General features: G+C 41.0%; 1 protein-coding gene across 4 annotated transcripts in view; it reads right to left on the bottom strand.

The window, feature by feature from the left end:
* Positions 1 to 26,644, bottom strand: part of PTPN11 (protein tyrosine phosphatase non-receptor type 11) — a 78,128-nt gene that overhangs the window by 33,582 nt on the left and 17,902 nt on the right. For all 4 annotated transcript variants that reach the window (XM_022600319.2, XM_089894531.1, XM_089894532.1 and 1 more), the window contains exons 2-6: positions 26,365 to 26,487; positions 20,364 to 20,558; positions 18,396 to 18,588; positions 15,281 to 15,397; positions 14,513 to 14,626 (exon numbers count right to left, since the gene is read on the bottom strand). In XM_022600319.2, coding sequence (XP_022456027.1) covers positions 14,513 to 14,626; positions 15,281 to 15,397; positions 18,396 to 18,588; positions 20,364 to 20,558; positions 26,365 to 26,487 — 742 coding nt within the window. The remainder of the gene's footprint in view (positions 1 to 14,512; positions 14,627 to 15,280; positions 15,398 to 18,395; positions 18,589 to 20,363; positions 20,559 to 26,364; positions 26,488 to 26,644) is intronic.

Raw genomic sequence — 26,644 nt, forward strand, 5'->3', positions numbered from 1 at the left:
AATATAATAAAAACAAAATATTGTCAAATTCTACCTGGATACTGTAGCATGCCTGAGACTCTGTAAAGGAAAAGGGACACTGGCAGGTGTTAGAGGTAGGTGTTAGAGGCATACTAAAACTGTACTCAGACCTTCTCCTAAGCCACGTCAAAAGGAATGGGTAAGGGTTAAAAAAGAGAAAAGCCTTCCTCATTCGCTAATTCGATCTTACTGTAATGGGGTGCCACGGAAAATCATCTCACACACCAAGAACACTTTGCTAGAATAATCCAGAGTTCCAGGCCAGGGAAATCCTCACCAATACCCATAGCATGTTGGCTGGACCATCTACTCAGCTCAGCCTCTGGCTTCCCTCATCCTGCGTTAAGTTACCAATTGCATCTTCCATGCGGATTTGAGGTTTGAACAGCACACAAGTTGAGACAGTTTGGGCCCTGGAGTGTTCCAGAAAGGACAGGTCCAGGGACCCTGTGTCCCGGGTGCAGTAGGGTGCTAACCGCCAGCGGCTGGCTGGCAGCTGTCACGGATTAGTAATGACTAACAGTGTGCCTCTCCCCCTCCAGCCCCTGCTCCTTCCTCAGTGCCCATTAGCCCATTCTCATCTGCGCCTGGGGCCCAAGTTGCCTGAACACATTTCGTTTCCCACAGTGGAAGGCTGCCATCCATCTCCAGTGAGACTGAAAATAAAAAGAACTCAGAAGTTGTCACTTTCCATGTTCTGCCTGCAGAGGCTCCCCGACTGCACCCGAGATAATCAGCTACGGCCTGCTAAGGGGCGCTTCCTCCCCAGCAGCAGCAGGCTGATGGCCGGAAGAGGCAGGAGAATAGCCACCAAGCCCTGCCCCCAGGAGTTTACAATCCCTTCAAGGTTGATCTTCCACAACCTCCCTCTCAGCTGCCCCCAGGGCACCAAAAGCTGTGAATGACCTGCAGCTGAATGTCACTGTCTCCATCCCCATTCTCCACTGGGCCTGGCAGGATGCCAGCGATAAGGCGTGGGACAGGCAACGAGAAAGCTGGGGCACAGGCTGCAAGATACCCCATTTTCCCAAGTAAAACAACCAAAGGGTTTGCAACCAAGGATGAACCCTCAGAAAGGACCAGAGGCTAGTTACAGTCACCTGATCACATGAATCAACGGTGATCAACAAATGGATTATATCAAACTTTTAAGCGTTTATAAAAGGCATGAAGAGAAAGGCAATCCCCAATCCACATTGTACATTAGGCGTGCCCAGCAGCATGACCGAGTGTGGATGGAACAGGTGTTCACAATGCAGAACGGTCCCTCACAGCTATGGCTGTTGAACATCTGTGCTCCCCACACCTGGACCCCTGCCAACCTCCAGCCTAAATGCCAGTAGCGGCATCCCCAGTCACCGTGATGACAGAAAGAGACCCTCACAGGCTTCCAAAGTCCTCTGATTAAAGACCACTGGAACCGGCTCTTGACCAGAATGTCACGAATGCAAGTGGAGAAACAGGATCAAAGAAAGACAGACAAACAACAAATGAATGGGCAGAGCCAGGCAGCCCCATGTGCCAGGACAGTGGCCTGAGAACCATTTGCCTGCACTGCTCTGAGCAACAGGGACAAATTGCTAAGGGAAGAAAAAATAACGCCACTGGCCAGACCAAACTGTACAGTGTTTTTACAAACAAAGCTACAGGGACTTCCCTGGCGATCCAGTGGTTAAGACTCCACGCTTCCACTGCAGGCAGCAGTGGTGGCCACAAACAACAACAAAACGAAAAAACAAAGCTACAAGGGGAGGAGACAAGATTAACAAAATACTGATAAGTGTTACAGCTGAGTGTTGGGAAAAAGAAGGTCCATCGTCCTGTTTTCTCAACTTTGGCGTGTGTGAAAACTTCAATAATAAAAAAACGTTTTTATAAATTATAAAAAGATAAAAATGTAAAAGCTCCTATTAACTCTCCCCCTACCCCACTCATGGCTGGTCACCTGAAGGAGAGAAAGAGGGCTGAGGACGGCTGTCAGGCAGATGGCCTCTCTGGTGGGGGCCACAAATAATAAGACAACAGTAACCACGTAGGCAGGCGCCAGACTGGGCCTTCTTCCCGGTCTGAATGAACTTCTGTTTCCCTTTGGCATCTGCCCTCCACACAGAGGAACACTAGAATTCTCACTCTTTACTGCAAACTCTGTGGTGTTACCAGGCACCACCGGCAGGTGAAAGCCCCCATTTCCAGATGCCACGCTGCACGGCCGGTCACCATTTCCCCACGGTGGAGTTGGGGAGGCTCGTCCCCAATGAGTCCGCGGCATCATCCAGGAGTGAAAGGGCAGCTGGAGATTCTCAGCACCAGAGAAGGTCCCAACTGATGGACAAGCACTTACAAAGCACCGTGAGGGACAAAACCAATCCAAGATTTGGTTCCTTTCCAGGTGCTTGTTTGAAGTTAAGTCACCTCCTTCCTCCAACAAGGTGAAGTAGAAAAACAAATCTAGAAGACACGGTCCCCAGAGGAGAACAGGTTCTGACATAGGAAACAGCAGCAAACAGTACAAGACAAATCTATCATTAATAATCTATGATTAAGTGTGTAATTAATTATGTGGTGTGGAATTTAGGGAGTGAGATCCATGAAAACTAAGTGAAGCAGGTTTCTGGGAGGAGGTGAGGCCTGAGGCAAGTGAGGGGCTAAGATGGGTACAAGGAAGGGAGGAAAACATCCCAGCAAGTTAGGGACATAAGCAAAGGTGGCTAAGAGGCCAGAGTTAGTGGCCTCAGAGTTAGGGTGAAGGAAACTGGTCAAAGAGTCTGGAAGCTGAGTTCTGTCAGCGTGGGAAATGAGGTTAGATGGGGAGATGGGGAGATGGGGGGCCTTGAGAACTGGGCAGGAGATCTTCAACGGCTGAGAAGCACAGCACGGTAGACTTAGAGTCAGAAGTTCTGGAAGTTCAAACCGCAGCCAACTACTTGCTAGCCACATCCTTGGGGACAACTTTCTCCCTTCTTCTGGGCTTCAGTGTCTTCATATTCAAAATGAAAATGCTATGCCTCTGGTGGGAAATCGGGAGCCACTGAAGGTTTTTGAGCAGAAGAGTGACAGGAGAAATGCTGAGAGTAGATTAGCATGAAGGGCGAATGGAAGGGCAGAGGCCGAGAGTAAAAGGGCAGCTGGTGTCTTGTGAGGCGATGAGAGCCTGCACCCCTGGCATCAGGCGAGACTCCTGTCTCTGCTGCTGCCCACCTGGGCAGTCCTGGGCAGGTGCCTTGATCTCTCAGAGCACCCAGGGACACAAGATCTACCTACCGCATAAGATTTGGGGATGCAATGAGGTGATTTCCCTAGCCCAAATTGCAGCACCAAGCAGACAATAAATGCTAATTTCTTTCCTTCCTCTAAGACCACAAATACAACTAGGAAAGAAAAATCAACCGGACCTGGTGAATGGCAAGGTATGGGAGAAAGGAGAGAAAGATGAGTGAAGGGATGCTCTGAGGATTCCAGCCTACAGGGTCAGAGAATACACAGGACAACCACCAGAGATGAGAAGTAAAAGGGGATATTTGGTCTGAAGGGGAAAATAACAAAATAACAGGTCTGGTTGTGAATGCTTGAGTTTGAAGAGCTATTACAGCCAAGAAGAAGTGTGGAAGGCACAATTCAAAAGGTAGAACCAGGGCTTTGCTGGTGGCGCAGTGGTTGAGAGTCCGCCTGCCGATGCAGGGGACACGGGTTCGTGCCCCGGTCTGGGAAGATCCCACATGCCGCGGAGCGGCTGGGCCCGTGAGCCATGGCCGCTGAGCCTGCGCGTCCGGAGCCTGTGCTCCGCAACGGGAGAGGCCACAATAGTGAGAGGCCCGCGTACCGCAAAAAAAAAAAAAAAAAAAAAAGGTAGAGCCAGAGCCCGGAAGCAACACAAACTTAGTGGTAATCAGAGGAGGGTGAAAATGGATGTGCTCCTCAGTGAAGAGCAAGTTTAAAGCAAGATAAGCAGAGGGCCCAGACCACGTCCTGGAGAACCACCAGAGTTAACTGGTTGGGAGAAGAAAAAGCAACGAACAGCAAGAAGAGCACAAGGGAGGGGAGGAAGGAATAAACCAGGCACATGCCGCTGCGGATCAGAGAAACAAGAAAATGGTGGGAACGAGAAACTGACAGCTGTCTCAAGAGCGGCTCACGGAAGAAAGAGGCCAGAGAAAAGACTATTTTTTAATCTTAATAAGAAAGCCACTGGTGTCTTCTCAAAGTGTTACTTCAGCATACTGTGGGCTGTCACATTCCAAGGTTAAAGAAGAAAGGGGCTAAGAAGAAATGGAGGCTGCAACACAGGCCCACAGTGCGGAAAGCAGCAAGGTTGTTCAAAGGCAAAGGGGAAGGTACAGCAGAGATGTGAAAGCACCTGGAAGCACCTTCGGTTCTTCAATTCTCTGTAAAGATGTCAAGCATCTCCAGCAAATGAAAACAACTCTAAAGAGAAAAACCTGACACTGGAGGGGCACAGAACAAAAGCAAGGGCGGGCGGCGGTGGTGGTGGTGGTGGAGTGGGCTGAAAGAGAAATAGTTCAAAGGAAACAAAGGAATTTCTCCAGAATGGAGCTTGTGGAATAAAACCCCTTAGCCACTGTGATGCTCTGCCCACCAGAAGGGAGCAGCCCTTCTATCAAGCAGCCGGGAGCTCAGGCCTGGATGGAAAAGCCTGGTGACAGCTCAAGGCTGCCCTCCCGGAGCATTTTTAATCATGAGGCTGGAGCCCTGGTTGGGGTAGCTGTTCAATATGGCTTTGCTTAGTCACCAAGCAGAAGATTTCCACTAGAGATCACCAGCAAGAATTATTTTTTGAGACACAGCTTTGGGGTGCAGTTAAAGCCTTGTCTCCATAAAACCTAACCATCTCCAAGTAGAATTTGTGGGTTTGAAGAAAGGCACTAGCTCTGTCGGCTGGCAGAGCTGCTGGTGGAATCCAGGATATCTGTGTGGCTGTCAGAGAAATGCCTGCGATGCCCATGCAAACGGAGCACAGCTTCAGACCACGACAGGGAAGAGAGGCTTGTATAACAGAAGGAGGCTGGGCTTAAAAAAAAAAAAAACCCAATTACTAAGGAAAATAAGCTTTAAAGAGCTGAGAAAATAGAACCCCAGTTAAAAAGGTGTTGTGGAAGGTTTGTCTGTGTGTACTGTGTTTTTTTTTTAATCAGAAACAGAGGGTTCAAAACTAAAATCTGCCTGAAATTCATTACTGCGACCCTGAATGACATCCTTTTAAGCAAGTGTGTAGAGGGGTCTCAGAGACTAAAATGTGCATTCACCAAGCCTCAAACAGGGGCTCCAAATGAAAACTGCATGGGAATAAAGACGAACATCTCAAAGCAAAGCCTGGAACATTCCTCCACACTTTTTAAGCATCAGAAAGCTGTTCCCTATTGAATATAAGCAAAGGGTCTGAAGCCAATACAAGTCTCTCTTGCTATGGAAAACAGCTCAGATTCAACACAACACAAATACTTATTTTGTGCCTCCTGTGTGCCAGGCTCTCTGCTGGATTCTGGGGCTACAGTGAACAAAACAGGACTATCTGTCCTTGTGAGGCCCACAGACTGACCCGGACTATGTTTTTAGATAATATGCACACAGCAGACATAAAACAGCAGGATCAAAGTTTGTCTCTTCATTTTTTCACCAAGAGTTTCATTTGAACAAGACCTCTTTTTATTCCAACAGACCTCGTAACGCCATCTGCTTCTGTGGATTCACAGTGACAAGAAACAAACATTAAACCAATAACTACACAAATTATTCATGAATTCCAAGGATGGTAAACTCTACAAAGGAAAGGATCTGCTGCTATGTGCACATGTAACAGGAAGAATCAATCCAGGCATAGGGACAGGGATCAAGGAGGTTTCCCTGAGAAAATGACAAATGACCCTGATGCTGGGAACTGAAGAATGAAGAGACGTTAGCAAGGTGAAGTGAGGAAGGAAGAACATTCTAGTATAATCCCACCTGTAACACAATTGAATTAGCTGAAGAATCATATTCCCATTAGGTATGTAATAGGCAGTTCAAACTTTAACATGTCTAAAATGGAAGTTGATCACTTGCCCCAAAACCCATCCCTCCCAGTTTCCCCCAAAACTCATCCCTCCGAGTCTCCCCCAAACCCATTCCTTCCATTCTTCCCCATCTAAGCAAACGGTAAGTCCATCCTACTAATCGCTCAAGACAAAAACTTTCACCTTTCCTGCCTCACCTCTGTCTTAACCATACAATTTGTCAACTCTACCTTCAAATACTGACAATTCTACCTTCAAAAAAGTCTCAAGTTCTCAAGCACCTCCGCTGCTGCTGCCCTGGTCAAAGCCAACATTATTTCTCTGTTCAAATTATTGCAATTTGCCTCCCTGCCCATCTCCCTGCTTCTGTCCTTCCCCTTGCAGACTGTCCTCCGTGTGGCAACCTGAGTGATCACCTCACTCCTGTGCTCAAAACTCTCCTTAGATTTTCCATCTTACTCCAAGTAAAAGCCAACAGCCTTACCCTGACCACAGTGCCCTGTGGGATCTGACCCCTCCGTTATGGCTCCACCTACATTCCCTCTTGCTCACCCTTCTCTGATAGTACTGGCCTGTCCGCTGATTGTGCACCACGTGCATTAAGCACATTCCCACTTCAGGGCCTTTGCACTTGCTGTTCCCTTTGCCTGGAATGTTCTTCTTGAGGTTATCTGCATGCCTTGTTCCATTATTTCCATCAGGTCTCCACTCAAATGCCACTCTGTCAGAGAGCTCTATGTAAAATGGTGATGCCCCCATCAGCACACCCTTTTTATCTTCCCCTACTTTATTTTCTTCACAACATTTATCACCATCTCACATAATGAATACTTACCTGCTTCTTTGTTTACTGTCTGTCTCTCCCAACTGACTCCACAAGGATAAAGACTATGACTTGTTCTCTGCTACATCCCCAGAACCTAGAACAGAGACTCCAGCATAGAGTCTGTGCTTAATAAATATTTGTTAAATGAATGAACAAATTAATCACTGCCACCACCAATGGCTACTGTTTGGGGGAGATATTTTGGGGATGTCTGCCCAACTCCCTATAACCTTCATCTGAGAACTATTTTTCCCCAAACACAGTGGTCCATGAAGATGTCTTTGTTCTATGTGATGGTGTCCTTGGACCAGAGATGGATGGCGTCTGAGCCAGTGAAAATCGCTGAGACTTTGATACAATGACTGAAAGTTGCCAGTTTCAATATCTGAAAGGGGTAAGAAGTAAAGTTTGTAAGTCAAGAAGCAAAGAAACCTTCCGCAGGGAAAGAAGAACGAAGCAGGTGTGTGGAGAGCCGGGGTTCTGGGTACAGAGGGGACAGTGAGATGGAAGAGGAGGGTGAAGGCAAAGTCTGGCAGCCGAAGGACAATCAACAGCAAGATTTCCATCCTCAACTTGGGTCCTGCAGTCAGATGACGTCCAGGCTCAGCTCACAGTGCCCCTTGGCAACTCAGGTCTAGAGACTCAAAGGGAAGAACAGGCACAGAGAGAGGGCAGATACCCTATAAATGCAGCCATGCGATATGCCTCTCACGGTGACACACAAGGGCTGAATTCAGGTTTCGGGTAACTTGCACAACGCAGGGACAAAATTGCAGGATCAAAACCTGCCTGATCAGTTATTTAGTGTCCATCTCATTTTGACAGAACTTTACTTCATTTCAACAAATCTAGAAATACTTTCCACTTCTTTACAGTCATGGCAGAGATATGCAGGAGACAAAAGATGTTTACAGAAAAGGACAATCTCATTTTACCACAGTAAAAAAAATTGGGGAAAGAAAGGAAAAAAAATGGGGACTCTATAGGAAAAATTAAAAACTTGGGTTTGCAATGTTTTGACCAGACCACATATCCTAGAAGAAAACCACCAACCTGAATTTATTTCAGGAGCAAAGGAGAAAAGAACCAAAGAGCTTCACAAGAGACTTCGTATTTTAAGATGCATCAAAATCGGAAGTAATTTATAAGTGTCTTCTAGGGGAAAATTACCCAAAAGAACACAAAGAGTTTCACAGAAAACGAGAAGCCGGGCATACAAACAAAACATAGCTATCAGAGTTAAATTATCAGTGGCATTGCAATTTAGAGCTTTGGTTCACCTTAAAGACCATCAGAACACACAGTAAGAAGGAACTGATCCCAAATTTATCACCTTCTGGGAAACAACTAAGGTACAATCACTAAAATAATTAATGCCTTGCTGTTGGATCAAACTTCAGCTTCAGAGGATTTAGATTTTAATGAGTCTCTGCTTCCACATGCCTAAGTTCTTCTATAATGGTTCATTCTGTTCTCAGCCTTATTCCCCTGGCCCCAACCTTAAAGGGCAATTTTTTGAAAACTGACTGGATTTAAGAAGCAGGTACATAAGAGATCTAGAAAGCAGGCCATCAGCTATTTGGATCTAGCTTCAGTTTAAATGAAACGTTAATGCCCTGATTTAGTGCCTGACAATTTATCACCCCAGCCTGACATCTACAGAGGACTTAGTAGAGTACAGATGTGATCTTGTTTTTTTCCATTTCCCCTGAAAGCCAACTCAGTTTTCCCCCATTTTGTTGTTAATAATGTATAAAAGATGAACAGAATTTCAGATGTCACGGACTGAAACCATCAGATCAGCGTTTAGAATCAACCTTTTTCCATGGCCAGAAAAGTCAGGCTAGGATTTCCCTCTAAGTTCTATCCTGATCCCGCCAAAGGGATCATAAAAAACTCCCTACTGCCACAAGCTGTAGGAAGGTTTGACTTTGTTTCTCTAAGCATTGCCTAAGTGAACTTAAAGAATCCACCACTGCACCAGATACCCAATTTGCTGCTGTAATTTTTTTAAAGTTCATAGTCACTTTATAGGAAAAGTGGTCTGTGCAAATGATGGCCTCAGCTATTTTGAAGTGTAACATAAAAATGGGACTAGATTATAAAATAGCTCACTGGGACTTCCCTGGTGGCGCAGTGGTTAAGAATCTGCATGCCAATGCAGGGGACACAGGTTCGAGCCCTGGTCCAGGAGGATGCCACATGCTGCAGAGCAACTAAGCCCGTGCGCCACAACTACTAAGCCTGCGCTCTAAAGCCTGCGAGCCACAACTACTGAAGCCCGCGCGCCTAGAGCCTGTGCTCTGCAACAAGAGAAGCCACTGCAATGAGAAGCCCACACACCGCAATGAAGAGTAGCCCCCACTCGTCGCAACTAGAGAAAGCCCGCACTCAGCAACAAAGACCCAATGCAGCCAAAAATAAATAATTAAAATTTTTTTTAAAAATAGCTAACTTTTTTTTTTTTTAATTAATTTATTTATTTTTGGCTGCTTTGGGTCTTCGTTGCTGCGTCGGGCTTTCTCTAGCTGCAGCAAGCAGGGGCCACTCTTCGTTGCGGTGCACGAGCTTCTCATTGTGGTGGCTTCTCTTGTTGCGGAGCATGGGCTCTAGGTGCCTGGGCCTCAGTAATTGTGGCACATGGGCCCAGCTGCTCCGCGGCATGTGGGATCTTCCCGGACCAGGGCTCGAACCCGTGTCCCCTGCATTGGCAGGCGTATTCCTAACCACTGCACCACCAGGGAAGCCCCTAGCTCACTTCTTACATTTACCAAAAAGGTTTGATATCTTTTAATTTTAATTAAAAATACTTTTCAGACTTTAAATATGCTAACCAAAATCATGTAGGATATATAATAAAAATTAAAGATGAGTAGGGGGTTCCCTGGTGGTGTAGTTGGTTAGGTTTCGGCACTTTCACTGCTGTGGCCTGGGTTCAATCCCTGATCAGGAACTGAGATCCCGCGAGCCACACGGCCCGGCAAAAAAAAAAAACAAAAAAAACAAAAAACAAAACTTAAAGATGAGTAACAATCAGCACTTTTTTTTAACACAGAATGTCAAAAAAATGTTAATATTAACAATAATCAGCAAAAAGAGAAAAATATGCATGCACAAGGCTATCCATTGTATCTTCTTTGTAATATATTTGGAAACTATCCAAATGCTCATCAATAGGTTGAATAAACTATGGTACATCCACACAGCGGAGTACTGTGCAGTAAAAGTGAATGAAGACTATCTGTAGATACTACTGTGGAGTGATCTCCAATGTAATAAAAAAAAGAAGTTGGAAAAAAGTATTTAAAATTATGCTACTATTTATCCATGAAAGGATGGGTTATGAAATTACAGATATATATTTGCTTATACTTTTTGAAAGGTAATGATGAACTTCAACTTTTTTTTAAATGGCTATAAATATAAGGAGGAAAAGACAGGGATAGAAGATAAACTTCTTTGAATGTACTTTTTATATTTGACTTTAGAATCAAAGGCAATATTTTATATAATTGTAAATAAAATTTTATAGAAAGAAATTTCTGAAATCCAAACATAAAATGAAACAAATAACCTAGTTGTATATCCAGTTAGTATATAAACACATAGAGAAGAACTACTACAAATGAGTTGAAAGCACAGTAATTTGACTATACATCTCTGAAGGATCTACCCTAAGGATTAAAAAATAAAAGCTGGAAAAAAAATTAAACTGTTGGGCTTCCCTGGTGGCGCAGTGGTTGAGAGCCCGCCTGCCGATGCAGGGGACACGGGTTCGTGTCCCAGTCCGGGAAGATCCCACATGCCGTGGAGCGGCTGGGCCCGTGCGCCATGGCCGCTGAGCCTGCGTGTCTGGAGCCTGTGCTCCGCAACGGGAGAGGCCACAACAGTGAGAGGCCCGCGTACCGCAAAAAAAAAAAAAAAAAAAAAATTAAACTGTTTTCAGTAATGATATTATTGGGGGTAACGGAAGTCTTATTAGTCTGAGTCCTAAATTTGAATTGGAAGTATCATTTGGACTCATAATTTATTTCAAGAAGACAATTTTTTCTAGCTCCACCCATTGAGATGGAAATAACCAACCTGACAACAATAAACACTTCTGGCTCCCAGACTGTAGTCTCTAAATACCACTTCCCAGGAAAGGAAGAAAGAGAAGGAAGGAAGAAAGGGAGGAAAATGAGAGAAAAGCTAACTCACTCCTTGGAGAAATGACTGATTCCAGTTCTGACATGGGAAATGTATTACACTGTAACAACTTATTACACCAGAAAGTAAGGAATCTAGCAAAAACTACCAGAGTTGTATAGGAAGGAGTAGAAGCCAGCTTGCAGAAGCTCCCACTGGTCAAAGCTAAAATAATTTGAGCAACAGAAGTGATAATAAATGCCATAGATAGAAGCACACTAAATATGTTTAAAAAATCCATAAGTACATATTGATAAAAAAAATTTGTTTTGGAGAACACTATTTTTAAAACTACTTAGTAAACAGGAAAGAATCAAGCATATATCCTGCCTTGGTGACAAAAAGCTTATCTTTATAGAAATATTCCAGCTAATAATGACGAATGATAAAGTTATTACACACCTTATAAGTGAATGGATCTAGGCAATAATTACCAGTTGCTCCTTAGAAAATAAAAAGAGAAGCAACAGGATATAAGCACCTCCTGACACACCATCTCATATGTAGTCTTGCCAAAGAAAAACTGGATCTAACAAAGTATCTAGATAGATCAACTTACAAGAAATACAGGGGAGAAAGGTGTTAAAATCCACCACAGAGACACACTCAGAAAAATCCAGATCATAAGTAACTCTCTGGACAAAGGACCTGCTTTCTCCAATAACAAAAACAGTAACAAAAAACAGGGTCCTATGGTCTGAATGTTTGTGTCTCCCCAAAATTCCTATGTTGAAATCCTGATGCCCAAGGTGATGGTATTAGAAGGTGAGGCCTTTGGGAAGTGATTAGGTCAGGAGGGTGGAGCCCTCATGAATGGGATTAGTGCCCTCATACAGAAGGCCCACAGAGCTCCCTCACCCCTTCTGTCAGGAGGGAATACAATGAGAAGTTGCCAATCTGGAAGAGGACCCTCACCGGACCATACTGGCACCATGATCTCAGATCCAGCCTCCAGAACTCCAGAATTCGGAGAACTCTGAGAAATATATTTCAGTTGTGTATAGCCACCCAGTCTATGGTATTTTGTTATATCAGCTGAATGCACTAATACAGAGCGAGAAGAAAAGGGAATGGAAGAGAAAGGAAGGGAGGGGAAAGGATGGAACAGAGAGGCTGAAAGGAGAGTAAGAATATAAAGAGGCTTAAGATTTTTAAAACAGTGGGAATTCCCTGGTGGTCTTGTGGTTAGGACTCTGTACTTTCACTGTCAAGGGCCCAGGTTCGATCCCTGATTGGGGAACTAAGATCCCACAAGCCTCACGGCAAAACAAAACAAAATAAAACAAAACAAAACAAAAAAACCAGAGTTTAAAAACAGAGATCCATGGGGAACTTATTTGAAAAATGATCCAACAACAAACAAATTTAAAAAAAAAAGACAACTATCCTAATTGGAACAATGACTAGCTATTTGATGAATTTTTATTATCTTTTTTTAGATGTGGTAGCAGTGTTTTGGTTAATTTTTAAAGAATTCCATGAATACTGAAATATTTATGATATTTCATGTGATATCTGGGGTAACTGGTGAAACTGATAATAGTACATGGGGGTTCTTTATACAAATCTATTTTATATTCAAATTTTTTTTCAAAATCAAGTGGGGAAAAAACACTTCCCAATTCAAACAATCTGCAAGTGTGTGTGTGTGTGTGTGTGTGTGTGTACCAAGAAAATGTGAACAGTGACTGATATGTGTTAATATTAAGAAATTGTTGTTAATAGTTTTAGGAGTGATAATGATATTCTGGTTATAATTTTTTTTAATGAAATAGTTACAGATGAAATAACATCTGGGATTTGCTTCAAGATAAGCCAGGGCTGGGGGAGTTAAGTGGGGTATAGTTTAAAAGGACTGGCCAGGGGCTTCCCTGATGGCGCAGTGGTTAAGAATCTGCCTGCCAATGCAGGGGACACAGGTGCGAATGCTGGTCCAGGAAGATCTCACATGCTGCGGAACAACTAAGCCCAGGTACCACAACTTTTGAACCTGTGCTCTAGAGCCCGTGCTCCACAACAAGAGATGCCACCGCAACGAGGAGCCCACACACCTCAACAAAGAGTAGCCCCTGCTCGCCACAACTAGAGAAAGCCCATGTGCAGCAACGAAGACCCAACACCGCCAAAAATAAATAAATTAATTAATTTAATTAATTTATAAAAAATAAAAAGACTGGCCAGATATCAACAATTGTTAATGCTGAGTGATAGGTATATATTGCTATAATTATACAATTCACTCTGCTTCTGTATATATTTGAAATTTTGCATAATAAAAAGTTTTTAAAAATAGGCTTTTCATTCAAATCTTGATGTAAGATTTCTAAAATTTCTGCACTTATCCCTCTCTCAACTCAAAGCTCCTTAAAGACGAAACCCTGTCCATCTTGTTCACCATGGTGTCCTTGGTGACTAACCCAATGCTGGTATAAAAGAATAAATGTGAGGTCAAGTCCCTGGTTAGCAATGTTCAGCAATGACCATGACTGTTCTATTCTGTACACATCCTCAGTGCTGCAATTCAATCAATATTCGTGGTACAGAAGTTGGACAATTTACTTAACCTCCCTGAGTCTGAGGCTTCTTGTCTGTAAAGTGGAAATAATATCTCACCAAGTTGATCTGACATACTGTGGTTAAAAGGACTTCATGTGGCCATTCATTTGTTCATTCATTCCACAAATATTTATGAATTCTAAAGTCCTACAAAAAGTATGGAATAATCGTTCCCATAAACAGAGTAGTATTAATAAAATAACATAAATATTAGCTAAATGTAAATACTCATTCAACAAACATTTATGGAGTTTCTGCTGTGTACTAGGCACTGTGCTACATGCTAAGAATAACTATGAAGGTAAATATGGCACACACACACAAAAAATTGTTTTTGACGAAGTTTTCTGTCACAGGAATGATAACAGAGAGAATAAGATTACAATGAGTTGGCAGGTGACAAACTTCAGTGCAAGAGGAACACAGCCCACTCCCACTGGGGACATTCTTCTACCCAAGCTGGTTTCAGGAAAGAAATCAGTTCCCTTAACCTCTCAAAGATATAAATTTCAACTCCCAGATTAAAGCCACCATGAGATAACTGTCTTTCACTTATTCACTGCAGTAAAGCTATAGATTCTTTCTAAAGACCACAGCCAATGCTGGAAATCTTCCGAAGAATTAGATTCTTTTCTTTTTCTGGGGTTTTGCCAGCAGTCCAAACCAAAAGACCCAAATGGAGCTATTGGCTCATCCATGTAATATTAACTGCCAACTCCCTTCTCCCAGAACATAATGCAGCTCTATTTGAAAAAGCCCCCTCAGCAACTTGTTCCATGTCAATCAATGGCCAAATTAAGAAAGGATGCAGATCTGAGTCTTTCAGATCCAATCCCAAACATAAAACCAACTTCTCTTCCATTAAGAACAGGATTTAATAAATCATGTAAAAAAATTATTTTTAATAACTTACCTCAAATTCTTCCCAAAAGCCTTGTTTGACTTTATCTGTGGTCTCAGCTAATTTGCTTAGTTCTCGAACCCGACTTTCTATTTCAGCAGCATTGATACGAGTTGTGTTGAGGGGCTAATCAAATTCAGCAGTTGGTGTGAAATGAAGAAAGTATTACAGAAAAAAGTGTTAATGCAAAAAAAAAAAAAAAAAAGACTTCTATGTTGGTGTTCATAGAGGCAAGGACAGGAAGTTCACAGTAAATGTTTTCAAATAGAGTTTCACTTTCCTTTCTGTTCTTTCAGGAAATATATGTTTCTTCAATCTCCACACACTTTGCTGATATAAATTCAACCTATTTTTCTTTATAAATAGACCACAGTGTTAGAGATGGTATCATTTGCCACTAAGTAATAAGTGTGAGCTTTGAAACAGCAATAACTCCAAAATGTAAAGGTATGATCACCTAAAGGTAACCAAAGGTGCATCTACAATGAAAATTTGATAAAAACTTTGCTTTAAAAACTCCATAAGGTCTTTTAGAATTACATACGGAGATAATCATGAAAATGATGTACTATCTAGAATTTGTTTCCAAATACTACAAGAAGAAGGTAGTGAGTGGAGTAATAAATGAAACAAGATTTGATGAGTTGATCGTAATTGAAGCTGGGTGATGGGTACATGGAGGTTCACGATACTATTCTACTTCTGTCTGTTTGGAATATTCTATGTTCGGACTTCTTAAACTCTATAAGGAGGGGGAGTTTAGCTTTCCAAAATGCTTACCTGCTTGAGTTGTAGTACTGTGCCCAATGTTTCTACCATAGGATTCTTCTTGTAATGCTCCACGAGATCTGTCAAAGAGTCAAACCGTTCTCCTCCACCAACATCATATTTCAGTTCCTTTCAAGACAAAAAAAAAATTATGTTCATGACCTTTATGTTAAATTACTGTTTTTCCCAACTCAAGTACAGAGACTAACTCTCCCCCAATAATGGAAAGATTGAAGAGCTGTAAGAGCACAAAGAAAGGGAAGCAACAAAGATGATGAAAATGGAGAAGCAGATCCAATGTAAAAGAGTTCATTGTGAGGTGTGAGAAGCTCTAAATAAGTATCCAACATTAACTAGGCCACAAAAAAGTTTCTCCCTCATAGGCTAACTAAGTAGCTAGAAAAAAAGAAAAAGAAAAACCATATTTACTATTTACTTATACTCTAGGCTAAGTGACTATACACAAGGCTGCTGAACAGAAGATAAATTACTACTTCTCTCTGAAACACAACAAGCTCTAAGGCTGGTGAGGCAGCACTGAAGTCCAATATACAAGCCTTTACTTCCATCTTCTAATGAAAATTTAAAAGGGAAATTATAAACAGAGACCAGAAAATTTTTTCTGACAAGGAGACCAGAATAGGCTGTTTCAGGAAAACAACAGGAAAATGGTTAAACTTAGAAAATACAAAACCCTAGAAATGATACATGAAGATATTTGGGTATGACCTTTTATTTAAAAATAAATCGAGTGAGGGGGGAAGAAGCACTTTCAGAATGACAGAGTAAGGACTTCTGAAAATCTGCTCTTTCACAAAAGTAACAAGAACCCTGGCAAAAATTGTCATCAACTTTTTCAGAACTCTGAAAATTAACCAATAAAGTTCAAGGAGCATTTAGTCAAGAAAAAGATTGGACCTTGATGAGAACAACAAATTGTGGCCTTTTAACTTGCCCTATTCCCACCTACCTCTCCCCAGCTTCTTGGTAGCCTTGAAAACCAATAGTCTCATAACCACAGTAGCTGTGAAAACAAAGCAGCTTAGCATAACTGGAGTAGACAGATGGATTTGGAGCTCTTTCCAGACCTATCCCTAGACAATTATCACTGATCTGTTTAGCAGCTCCCTGGGAAAGCCTTATTTTCAGAGCTTGTCTTTATTTGATTGACTTACAGCTTACTCAGCCAGCCTTCAGGGGATCTCCCAAAAACAATCAGCAGCAATTGTTTAATATCACAGGGGCCTAAGGGAGCAATACCAGTCAGGGCAAATAAGAGACTGATCAAAAGCTTAAAAGGAAAACCCAGGCATCGTCCACAGGGGGCTCTGAAAACCTCCAACATACCCTTGAGAATCTAGAAGGACATGTGCATGTGCACATGCATGGCTGTGTGAAGTCCAGGAAAGATCCAAAAAGGCCCTAATCTTTACGTCTAGCTCATCCTGAGGTTCTGTGCAAGCAGGAAGTGAAGACTAAGGCAGAGTTTTAAGGTGCCAGAGCACTGAGGGCAGTCGTGCCCCAACACACACACACACACACACACACACACACACACACACACACAGCCTCCCTGGCAAAGGCTGGGAGATTTAATGTTTCAAGGCATTTAAGGAAATCTCTGTTCAATCATTAACTGATCACTAAGCTACCCAAGCAAAGACTTCAGTGGCCACACAAGACAAAGACAGGAAAGTCACTGAACACACAAACAGCAACAACAACTACAGGAAGAAGAAAAAGTAGCAACAACAAATAATACTGCCTGAGAAAGGAGGGCAAAGGATTTATATTATATTATTTAAAATGCCTAGTTTCCAACAAAAACTTATGAGACATGCAAAGAAACAAGAAAATATGGTCCATACTTGGGGGGAGGGTGGGAAGCATTCAACAGAAACTGTCCTTGAGAAAGCCCAGACAAAGACTTTAAACCAGCTAATATAAATATATTCAAAGAACTAAAGGAAAGTATAAATTAAAAGAAAGTATGAACATGATGTCTCATCAAACAGAGAATATCACAAAATGATAAATACATAAATGTATATAAATATTCATAGCAGCATTATTCATAATAATTAATGGGCCAAAATGCCCATTAATTTTTTAATGGATAAACAAAATGTGGTACATATCCATACAACAAAATGTTTGCCAATAAAGAGTTTACTGACACATGCTATAACATGGATAAACCTTGAAAAACATGCTAAGTAAAAGAAGTCAGTCACAAAAGGCCACATATTACATGATTCCATCTATATAAAATATACAAAATAGGCAAATCCATTGAAACAAAGAGGTTAGTGGTTGCCAAGAGCTGGGGGGAGGGGGAAAAATGGGGAGGGACTGGTAATGAACCCAGGGTTTCTTGTTGGGGTGATGAAAATGTTCTGGAATTAATGTTGCTGGCTGCCTAATTTGTGAATATACTAAAAACCACCAAATTGTCCACTTTAAAAGGGTGAATTGTATGGTGTGTGAATTATATCTCAATAAAGCTGGGTTTTTTGGTTTTTTTTTTTTAATCTTATTGAAAAACCGAAGCAATAAACCAACCTCCCTGGTCTAGCCATCACATTAAAAACAAGAAATGGTGAGTTCAGTTCTCCCAGCCTTAACCAGAATTCTATAATATGAAAGTACATGTAGTCACAGGCTAGACTGTGCTGACCCAAGGGAGAAGATGAGGCCATCGCTTTAGAAATTGAGACAGAGGCAGACTCCAGCTGTAACCAAGCACAGACTGAGATACTGCAGGGCTGGGAATTCCCTGGCGGTCCAGTGGTTAGGACTCCATGCTTTCACTGCCAAGGGTTCAGGTTCAATCCCTGGTCGGGGAACTAAGATCCTATAAGCTGCGTGATGCAGCCAAAGAAAAAAAAAAGATACTGCAGGGCAGAAGGTGACGTACTGAGGCATGACTTAATCTGCCAGAGATAGAGAGGAAATAAGTAATTTAATAAAGTTCGGAAATGATGAAACAGTTATAATTAACAAGGTACTAAAAGTGTAGAAGCCCTTAACTAAATGACTTTGGAAGTAATGGTGTCGGTCTTCTCCCAGCCAAAAAACCACCCAAAGATGACGTTTCGCCAGACCCACAGTTCAATCCGGGTTTTACCTGACAGCGGATCATAACATGGGTCACTTTAGACTTGCCGTCATTGCTCTCCCCTTTGTCATCTCCGGTTCGGACAGAGAGAACAAAATCTCCAGGGTGGCTCTGGCTCTCCCGCACAAGAAAGCTACCGTGTTTTCCTTTCTCGGTTAATAATTTCTCTGCTTCTTTCCCAGACAGATGTCCATGAAACCACCTAAATTTTTTTAAATGAAAAATCAATTGAGTTCTGCCATGCATTCACAACATTCTTTCACAAAACTACCGTACAGTCACCTCTACTCAACACAATTAAAAACAGGCACGTTCCTCCAAGAGATTTATCCATTCCACATAAGACAGAATTTGCATCCCAAGCAGGCAGGAAAAATGACAATGGTTAGGATTCCGGGCTTTCACTGGCATGGCCAGGGTTCAGTCCCTGGTCAGGGAACTAAAATCCCACAGATCACGTGGTGCGGCCAAAAAAAAAAAAAAAGAATGACCATTAAACTCCTTAAATGAGCCCACAATCATTTGGAGGCAAATATCCTCAATCTTTCCTATTTTCTTTTAAATCCCCCATCTTTTAAAAAGGCAGTTTGTCATTTCTCTACTGCCAAACCCTAAAAGGACCAACTATTTAATTACAGTCATTTAAAGAAGTTATAATAGAGAGTTATGGTAGCGACAGAGAACCATTTGAATGTTTGCCCTTGCTTTGGCATGCAAACACTACATTAAAAAGGATCTTCATTATAAATTAGTTCAGGCATTCCAAGCTTTTCCAGATTTCCAATCTATACTTCAATAGCCTCCAAGTTTGCTGTCAACATCCTTGTACTATCCACTGGGTCATCATTTCAAATTTTAATGCACGTAAGACTTGGAGTAGAGGCAAGGGATTTTGCTAAAAATGTGAATTCCCATGCCTCACAATGAGAGATACCAATACACTAAGTCTGAATGGGGCCCAGCAATCTGCATTTTTAACCAGCACACCAGAGTCCTAATGTAGGCCGTCTGAGGTCAGACTGTGAAACAGTGCTACTCTAAGTTACTACAGAAAACATCTTAACATAGTCATATTAATAATGTGGCTTTTTCCCTCAGGATCTTGGTGAGGAAACAAGCATGATCACAGCACATAGTGCTAATGGCTCAACACTAAAGGAATATACTTCGAAGTATTTTTCATCTACCCTCAACTGAACAGAGTAAAATTAAATAAACTGCACAGAGTTGGCTGACAGCCTTTTGCTAAATAATGTGGCTGGAAAACAAATTATCAGCATAAAATACCAGTGACACGAAGGTATAAGTAGAAGAAACCTACCTGAAGACAGAAAATATTCAAACCTAATTAAGAGACCCTGATTTGGTACTGAGTCAGAGAGAAGAGACTGGGAATGCAGAAAACCAATAAAATTAATGCAAGTTAAGTCAAGCCCCAGCTTTCATCAGCTTAGTTCCAACACTGGGGAAAGATCTCTGAAATAATACGATTCCCTCTAATTAGGGTCATTCTCACACATTTGTGGATATAACATAAAAGAACTGATGAAAAATCTGACCGAGTCCTCTGCTTTCCCACTTCTGAGCTTAAACTGACATCTGTTGGTGGCATTGCTGAATAGCTGGTCAGAAGCTACTACAGGGAACTGCTATTTTGGTGTTCCCATTATCATTTGTTTTCCTCTCCTAACGCTCAAAGTTCGATAATGCTCAAGGTCAATAATCTTAAAATTATTGCATGTATCCAGTATATACAGGAATAGTCTGAGACTTCTGTAGAACGAGTGTAAGTAACACTGACTGAAGCTTTTGCCAGAAAAGGCCCCTCTGAGAATAATCTGATCCTATTACTCTTACTTTAGTAACACTTTTAAGATTACAGTTTGAGAAACAGAAGTCAAACCCCCATAATGCATTCACCTCACACCTATGGCGTGGGAGAGATGCAGACTCTGCAGTTACGAAAATGTAACTGACCTTTCAGAGGTAGGATCTGCACAGTTCAGAGGATATTTGAGCTCAATAACATCTCCATTCTTCTCTTTTAATTGCCCATGATGTTCCATGTAATACTGGACCAATTCAGCCAAAGTGGCAAACTTCTCCCCTCCATACAAGTCATAGTAATCACCAGTGTTCTGAATCTTGATGTGGGTGACAGCTCCATTTCTTCTAAAATAGTACATTAGAAAAGTGGGGGTAAAAGACAAATAAAGAGCTACTAGTAAAAATGGATCTCATATCCGTTATCAGATTTCACCTAAACATTGAAACAAACCCAAGGAATGTGCAAGTTTACGCTTTTCCTAAACAAATGCAGTGAGTGAAATAACCACACAGTCAACCATTTCAACACAAAGGGCTCTGCGTATATTGACAATCATTTTTCTCATCAATTAATCAAGACAAATATCACTAAAATTAAACGTACATTTACCTTATAATCCAGTAAACCCACTCCTAGTATTTTGCCCCTAAGGAATGAAACTGCATGGCTACCAAAAGACTTGTACAAGAATATTCATTGCAGCCTTTTTGTAGCAGAAAAAAATTGAAAGGTCAAATATTTATGGCCAAAATGGATACACAAATACTCATACAATGAAATATCACACAGCAATTTAAATAAAAGAGACAGAGGACCACTGATATATACAATCAACTTAGGTGAATCTCAAAAACATTACGTTAAGAGAAAGAAGCCAGACACAAAAGAATATATACTGTATGACTTCATTTATATGACGTTGTAGAATAAGCTAGTCAATGGGGATAGAAAAGAGAAGAGTGGTTGCCTCTTAGGGGGAGGGAGAATAGAAACCGGCACCAAGAAACTTTCTAGGGTGATAGAAATACTTAAAATTTTGATTGGAGTTCTGGTTGCATTGATAAACACATTTGTCAAAACTCATCTCACTATACACTTAAGATACTATACATAATTGTATCTTTAAAAATCATTTTAAAGACATATAATTAACAGAGTTTCCCATGTGAGATAGCTAGTATGTCAACCCAATGAATTGACAACACTGACCAAAAGTTTCTAAAGCTTGGTATTTTAGTTAGCCTAGGCAGTTTGATGATTTCCATTTGGTTTTCTGTACTATTAAGTACATCTCAAGGACACCCGTAATCATCTTTGTGGACCCAAGGGGTCTGGCAACCCCAAAATGGTAATCACTGACCTTTTTTTATTTTTTAGTCTGACCCTAGAGTGTTATTGATAAAGCCTCTGTTAAATATAAACACAATTCTACTAAAGATAAAGGAAAATGGAAACGTAGGAAAGTAAGAAAAATTGTCCTACAATGTTAATAACAATATCTACTTCTAATTTTTGGTTACAATCTTTTCCAGTGGGTAAAAAAAGCACTATGGGTCTCTCTCCTCCAGCTACACCTGATTCTATTTTAACCTCAGCTTTCTATCTCTAACCTTGACTTAACATATCACAAAAACAGATATTTCAGGTATGGACTATAAAGCAACACAGATGGATCTCAAAAACATGATACTGGGAATTCCCTGGCAGTCCAGTGGTTAGGACTCGGCGCTTTCACTGCAGGGGCCCAAGTTCAATCCCTGGTTGAGGAACTAAGACACCCCAAGCCACACAGCGCAGCCAAAAACAAACATGATATTGCATGAAAGAAGCACAATGCAGAATGATATGCTCAGCATGTACCATTTGTGAAAATTTCAGAATGCACACAAGTAATATTATACATTATTCATGACACAGACCACAGACATACGTATATATTATATTTTATTATTATATTACTTTTATGTTATATTACTTATTATATTATATGTACTTTTTTTAAAAAATAAATTTATTTATTTTTGTCTGCTTTGGGTCTTCGTTGCTGTGGGCGGGCCGTCTCCAGTTGCGGTGAGTGGGGGCCACTCTTTGCTGCAGTGCGCAGGCCTCCCACCACGGTGGCCTCTCCCGCCGCGGAGCAGGGGCTCCAGGCGCGCAGACTTCAGCAGGTGCAGCACATGGGTCAGTAGTTGTGGCTCACGGGCCTAGTTGCCCCGGGGCATGCGGGATCCTCCCGGACCAGGGCTGGAACCCAAGTCCCCTGCATTGGCAGGCAGACTCCCAACCACTGCGCCACCAGGGAAGCCCTGTACTTTTTTTTAAATGAACTAGAAAGAAATACACCAAACTCAGAAAGTAGCTGTCGCTGTGGCAAAGAGAAGAACAGCAGGAAGGGTGGTGAAAAAAGGGAAATTTTGCTTTTTTTTATATTTTATTTTGAAGAAAAAAAATGACTGGCAATAAATACAATATGGGTAATTGGACATAATTTTTTGTATTTTTCTGTATTTTTTTTTCCTCAAAATTAAAAAAAGGGGATCTTCCTTGACTAAATAAGGCAACCTAATCATCAAATTTTCAGCATGGGCACATAACAAAAAGATTAGGTCACCTGTAGAAAACTAGAACAATAAACTTGTCATTTATGCATGCACACACACACACACACATGCATCTCAGTGTCTATAATATACATCATATACATAAGAAAACATATATAAAGTGAAACTTGGCAGTTTAAGAGTTGTTAAAAGCACTGATTCTAAGACAGTTCACCAAAAATATATACAGATGACATTTAACCTTATTAAAAGATGTTCAGCTTCAATCATAAGAGATATTAAAATTCACTGAGATACCATTTCTCACCTATCAGGTTGATGAAAGTGAAAAGCTTGACAACACTCAACTGGAAGCTGTGGAAAAACAGGGACCCTCAGACACTGTTGGTGAGAATGCAAAATGGTACAATCACTGTGGAGGGGAATTTGGAAAAACTGTACTAATATATATTGACTCTCTGCCCCAGTCATCTCACTCCCGGGAATTCACCTCTGAAGATACATTTCCAAAAGCACAAAACATATGCAAAATGTTATCATATTAAATGCAGTATTATTTATCATTGTAATATATTGGAAATAACTAAATTCCCATTTATAGGAAATTGTATAAAGTTACATGCTATGCAGTTAATTTAAAAAATGAGAAAGATCACTAAAAGATTTCTGTAAGTGAAAAAAGTAAACTACAAAGAAATAGACTTAGTATTCCACTTCGTGTGTGAAAAGAAACACAGAAAGATAAACCATAAATTAATAAAACTGGTTACCTACAGGGATGGAAATAAGGTACACGGGGTAGGGATAAGAATAAGGTTTGTCAGAATATACCTTTTTATACAGTTTGACTTTTAAATCTTGTAAATGTTTCACATATTCAAAAAATAAAATCAACAAGGATCAAAAAAATGAGTACAAAACCAAAAAACTGAATACAGAAAGAAAGAAATGACTCTAACTTTGCAGTAAGTTTGTAACTACACAGAAAATTAATTCCCGTAGCTTTTGAACACAGTACAGATTATACACCCTTAGTGGTATATATGCTGTGAACAGAAACACTCCAGAGAAATCATGAACTTTACTTAATGGCTTTGTAATTAGAAATGATAATGGTATAGTAATTCTGAAACTATCTTTGTATTAGAAGATTGGGCAAATGAGGTCATACATTGATGCTGCTGTGAAACACGGTTCTCTCTACAGAAGGGAAACACAAATACGGAATGGGAAAAGGTAAGGAAACTGGGCTGAACTAGAGCTATCAGACTTGTCTGATATATATTTATATATTTATTGATACTGATATATTTAAAATTTGGTTTTAAATATATAAGTATTTATTTCCCAGCTCTGTCTACTATAAGGGCCTAGAAGCAATGACACTCCAGAAGATGGGGCAAACAGATATTATGTGCTTCCTGATGTGAAATAAAGGGATGGCTTCAAAATCCACTATTGAAATGACGAGAGAAATTTGAATATGGACTGTGTGTTAGATAACATTATGGAATCACTTAAAATTTCTCATATATAATCATGATATTGTAGTTATACAGGATGTCCTTGTTCATAGGACATGCACACTGAAGTACTCAGAGGTAAAAATAAGCATCCTGACATCTGCAACTTATTTTCAAAAGGTTGGGGGAGGGGAGAGTATACACATACACACACACACTCAGAGAAAAAGAGCAAACATGGCAAAATGTTAACAGGTAAAGGGAATGTGGGTATTCACCGTACTCATCTTTTGACTTTCATAGAGGGCTGAAATTTCTCAAGATAAAAAGTTGAGGAAAAAGAAAAAAAAAAAACCTCACCAGTTCTGTGGTCCCGGCTCTGCCACTTCCTAGCTATGAAACCAGCTTTGGAAATTAACCTCTGTGCTTCAGCTTACTCACCCCTAACATGAAGATAACAGTGGCATTTATTCATAGGTTGTTGGAGAGATTAAATAAAATGATATGTGGAGAGTGCTTAGCAAGATGGCCTGGAATATGCCACGCCCTCACTGACGTCTGCTATCATCCTCCTCCTCAGCATCATTGCTGTTATGATTATATAATCTCCATCCAAACTCTTACAGGTCAAATGTCACTCAACGGTAGGTTAGAAGTTTGTGCTAGGATAAGCCTGGGAAAATTCATGAAGGCTTCTGCCCTCTCCTTGTTGCAAAACGGAAGTAAAAGCCAACAATGTGAGCTCCTTGAGAAACTAATCGATACCAAAAAGGGACTTGCCAAATCCCGAAGGAGTCCTAAATAAATCCTCAGAACATGTTTTCCTTACTTCTTTATTTAAAAATAATAATAATAAAAGCGAATTCATAGAGCAGTTTAGTTCTGGCTCCTGGAATGAGCTAGAGTAAGGAGAATGAGTATATAAGAGAAAGTCAATTTCTAGAAAAACTCTCCCACATGTGTCCAAAGAGACATGTAACAGATGTTGCCAATACTGTTCAAAACAATTTTAAACAAACTAAAAACAACTCAGTGTCCAACAATAGGGGATGGGATAAACTGTGGTATATGCACACCTTCGAATATTATATAGCCATTAAAGTTAATAATTAGATCTATATGTATCAGCACAGAACTCAAAAAAAATTTAAAGGTAGTCTCAGAATACGTACATTATAAAGCCATGGATATGAATTCTAAAAACACACAAACCAACCTCATATCATTCACACATAGTACAAATGCAGTACAAGTATAAAAACATGTTCAGGAAGGAGATATACCAACCTCTTGATGGTGGTTTCCTCTGAGGAAAGAGGGAGGGGAATGGGACTGGGCAGGGGAACAAATGGGACCACAACTTCCTCAGTGATGTTTTATTTCTTGAAAAAGAAAAGTGATCTGAAGAAACTCTTCTTCTTTCTTTCTTTCTTTTTTCTTTTTAAATTAAAGTATAATTGATTTACAATGTCGTGTTAGTTTCAGGTGTACAGCAAAGTGATTCAGTTATATGCTTTTTCAGATTCTTTTCCCTTATACGCTATTACAGGATATTGAGTATAGTTCCCTGTGCTATACAGTAGGCCTTTGTTGTTTACCTATTTTGTATATAGTAGTGTGTATCTGTTCATCCCAAACTCCTAATTTATTCCCCCACCCCACTTTCCCCTTTGGTAACCATAAGCTTGTTTTCTACGTCTGTGAGGCTGTTTGAAGAAACTCTTAGAGAGTATTTTTCCCATTTGGTAATCAACAGATGGGAAAGGAAAATGCAGGGAACAAGGATGGAGCCTTGTTTTGGACTGAAGCAGGATCGACCCAGGCTTTAGGAACTTGCTATGTTATGCTCCAGCTCATCCTCAGTGGCCTCTCAAGAGAGAAAAAGCCCACCTTCAGGCCCCTTCTGCTGACTCCCCGAGCCTCTCACTCTCAGGAGGCCACGTCCTGAACCCCACAGCAGGCCTGAATCACACCTGATCTGTGGGCCAGGGCACTGGCAAGGCCTCACCCACGGGGCAGCAGGCAGACCTTCAGACTCTAAATGAGGGTCACAAGTTGTCCAAGTGTGGTCCTAACATTTCCCCCCTGGAAAACACTCTCAGGATTCTCTTTTTCTTGCAACTTACCTAACAGAAAGTGTAAAGTCTCCAGGGTTACTTTTACTGGGCCTTGCCAAAAAACTGCCATCAACTCCTCTTGTCAACAGTAGGTTTTCTGCCTCCACGCCAGTGATATTTGGGTGAAACCATCTTGAGAGAGAGAGAAATAGACCAATGAAAAACAAAGGACTCTGTCGGCACTACTTCCCACACCGTCACAGCTAAAATGCTTATTAGTAGAGTAGCAAATAAAAACACCAACCCAATCCCTTTCCCTTCTTCTCTTTGGTCACCGCCTCCTCCTTGT

Source organism: Delphinapterus leucas, chromosome 14, assembly GCF_059928025.1.
Source record: "Delphinapterus leucas isolate spDelLeu-1000000601 "Yukka" chromosome 14, BTC_Dleu_Yukka2, whole genome shotgun sequence".
NCBI classification, from domain to species: Eukaryota; Metazoa; Chordata; class Mammalia; order Artiodactyla; family Monodontidae; genus Delphinapterus; species Delphinapterus leucas.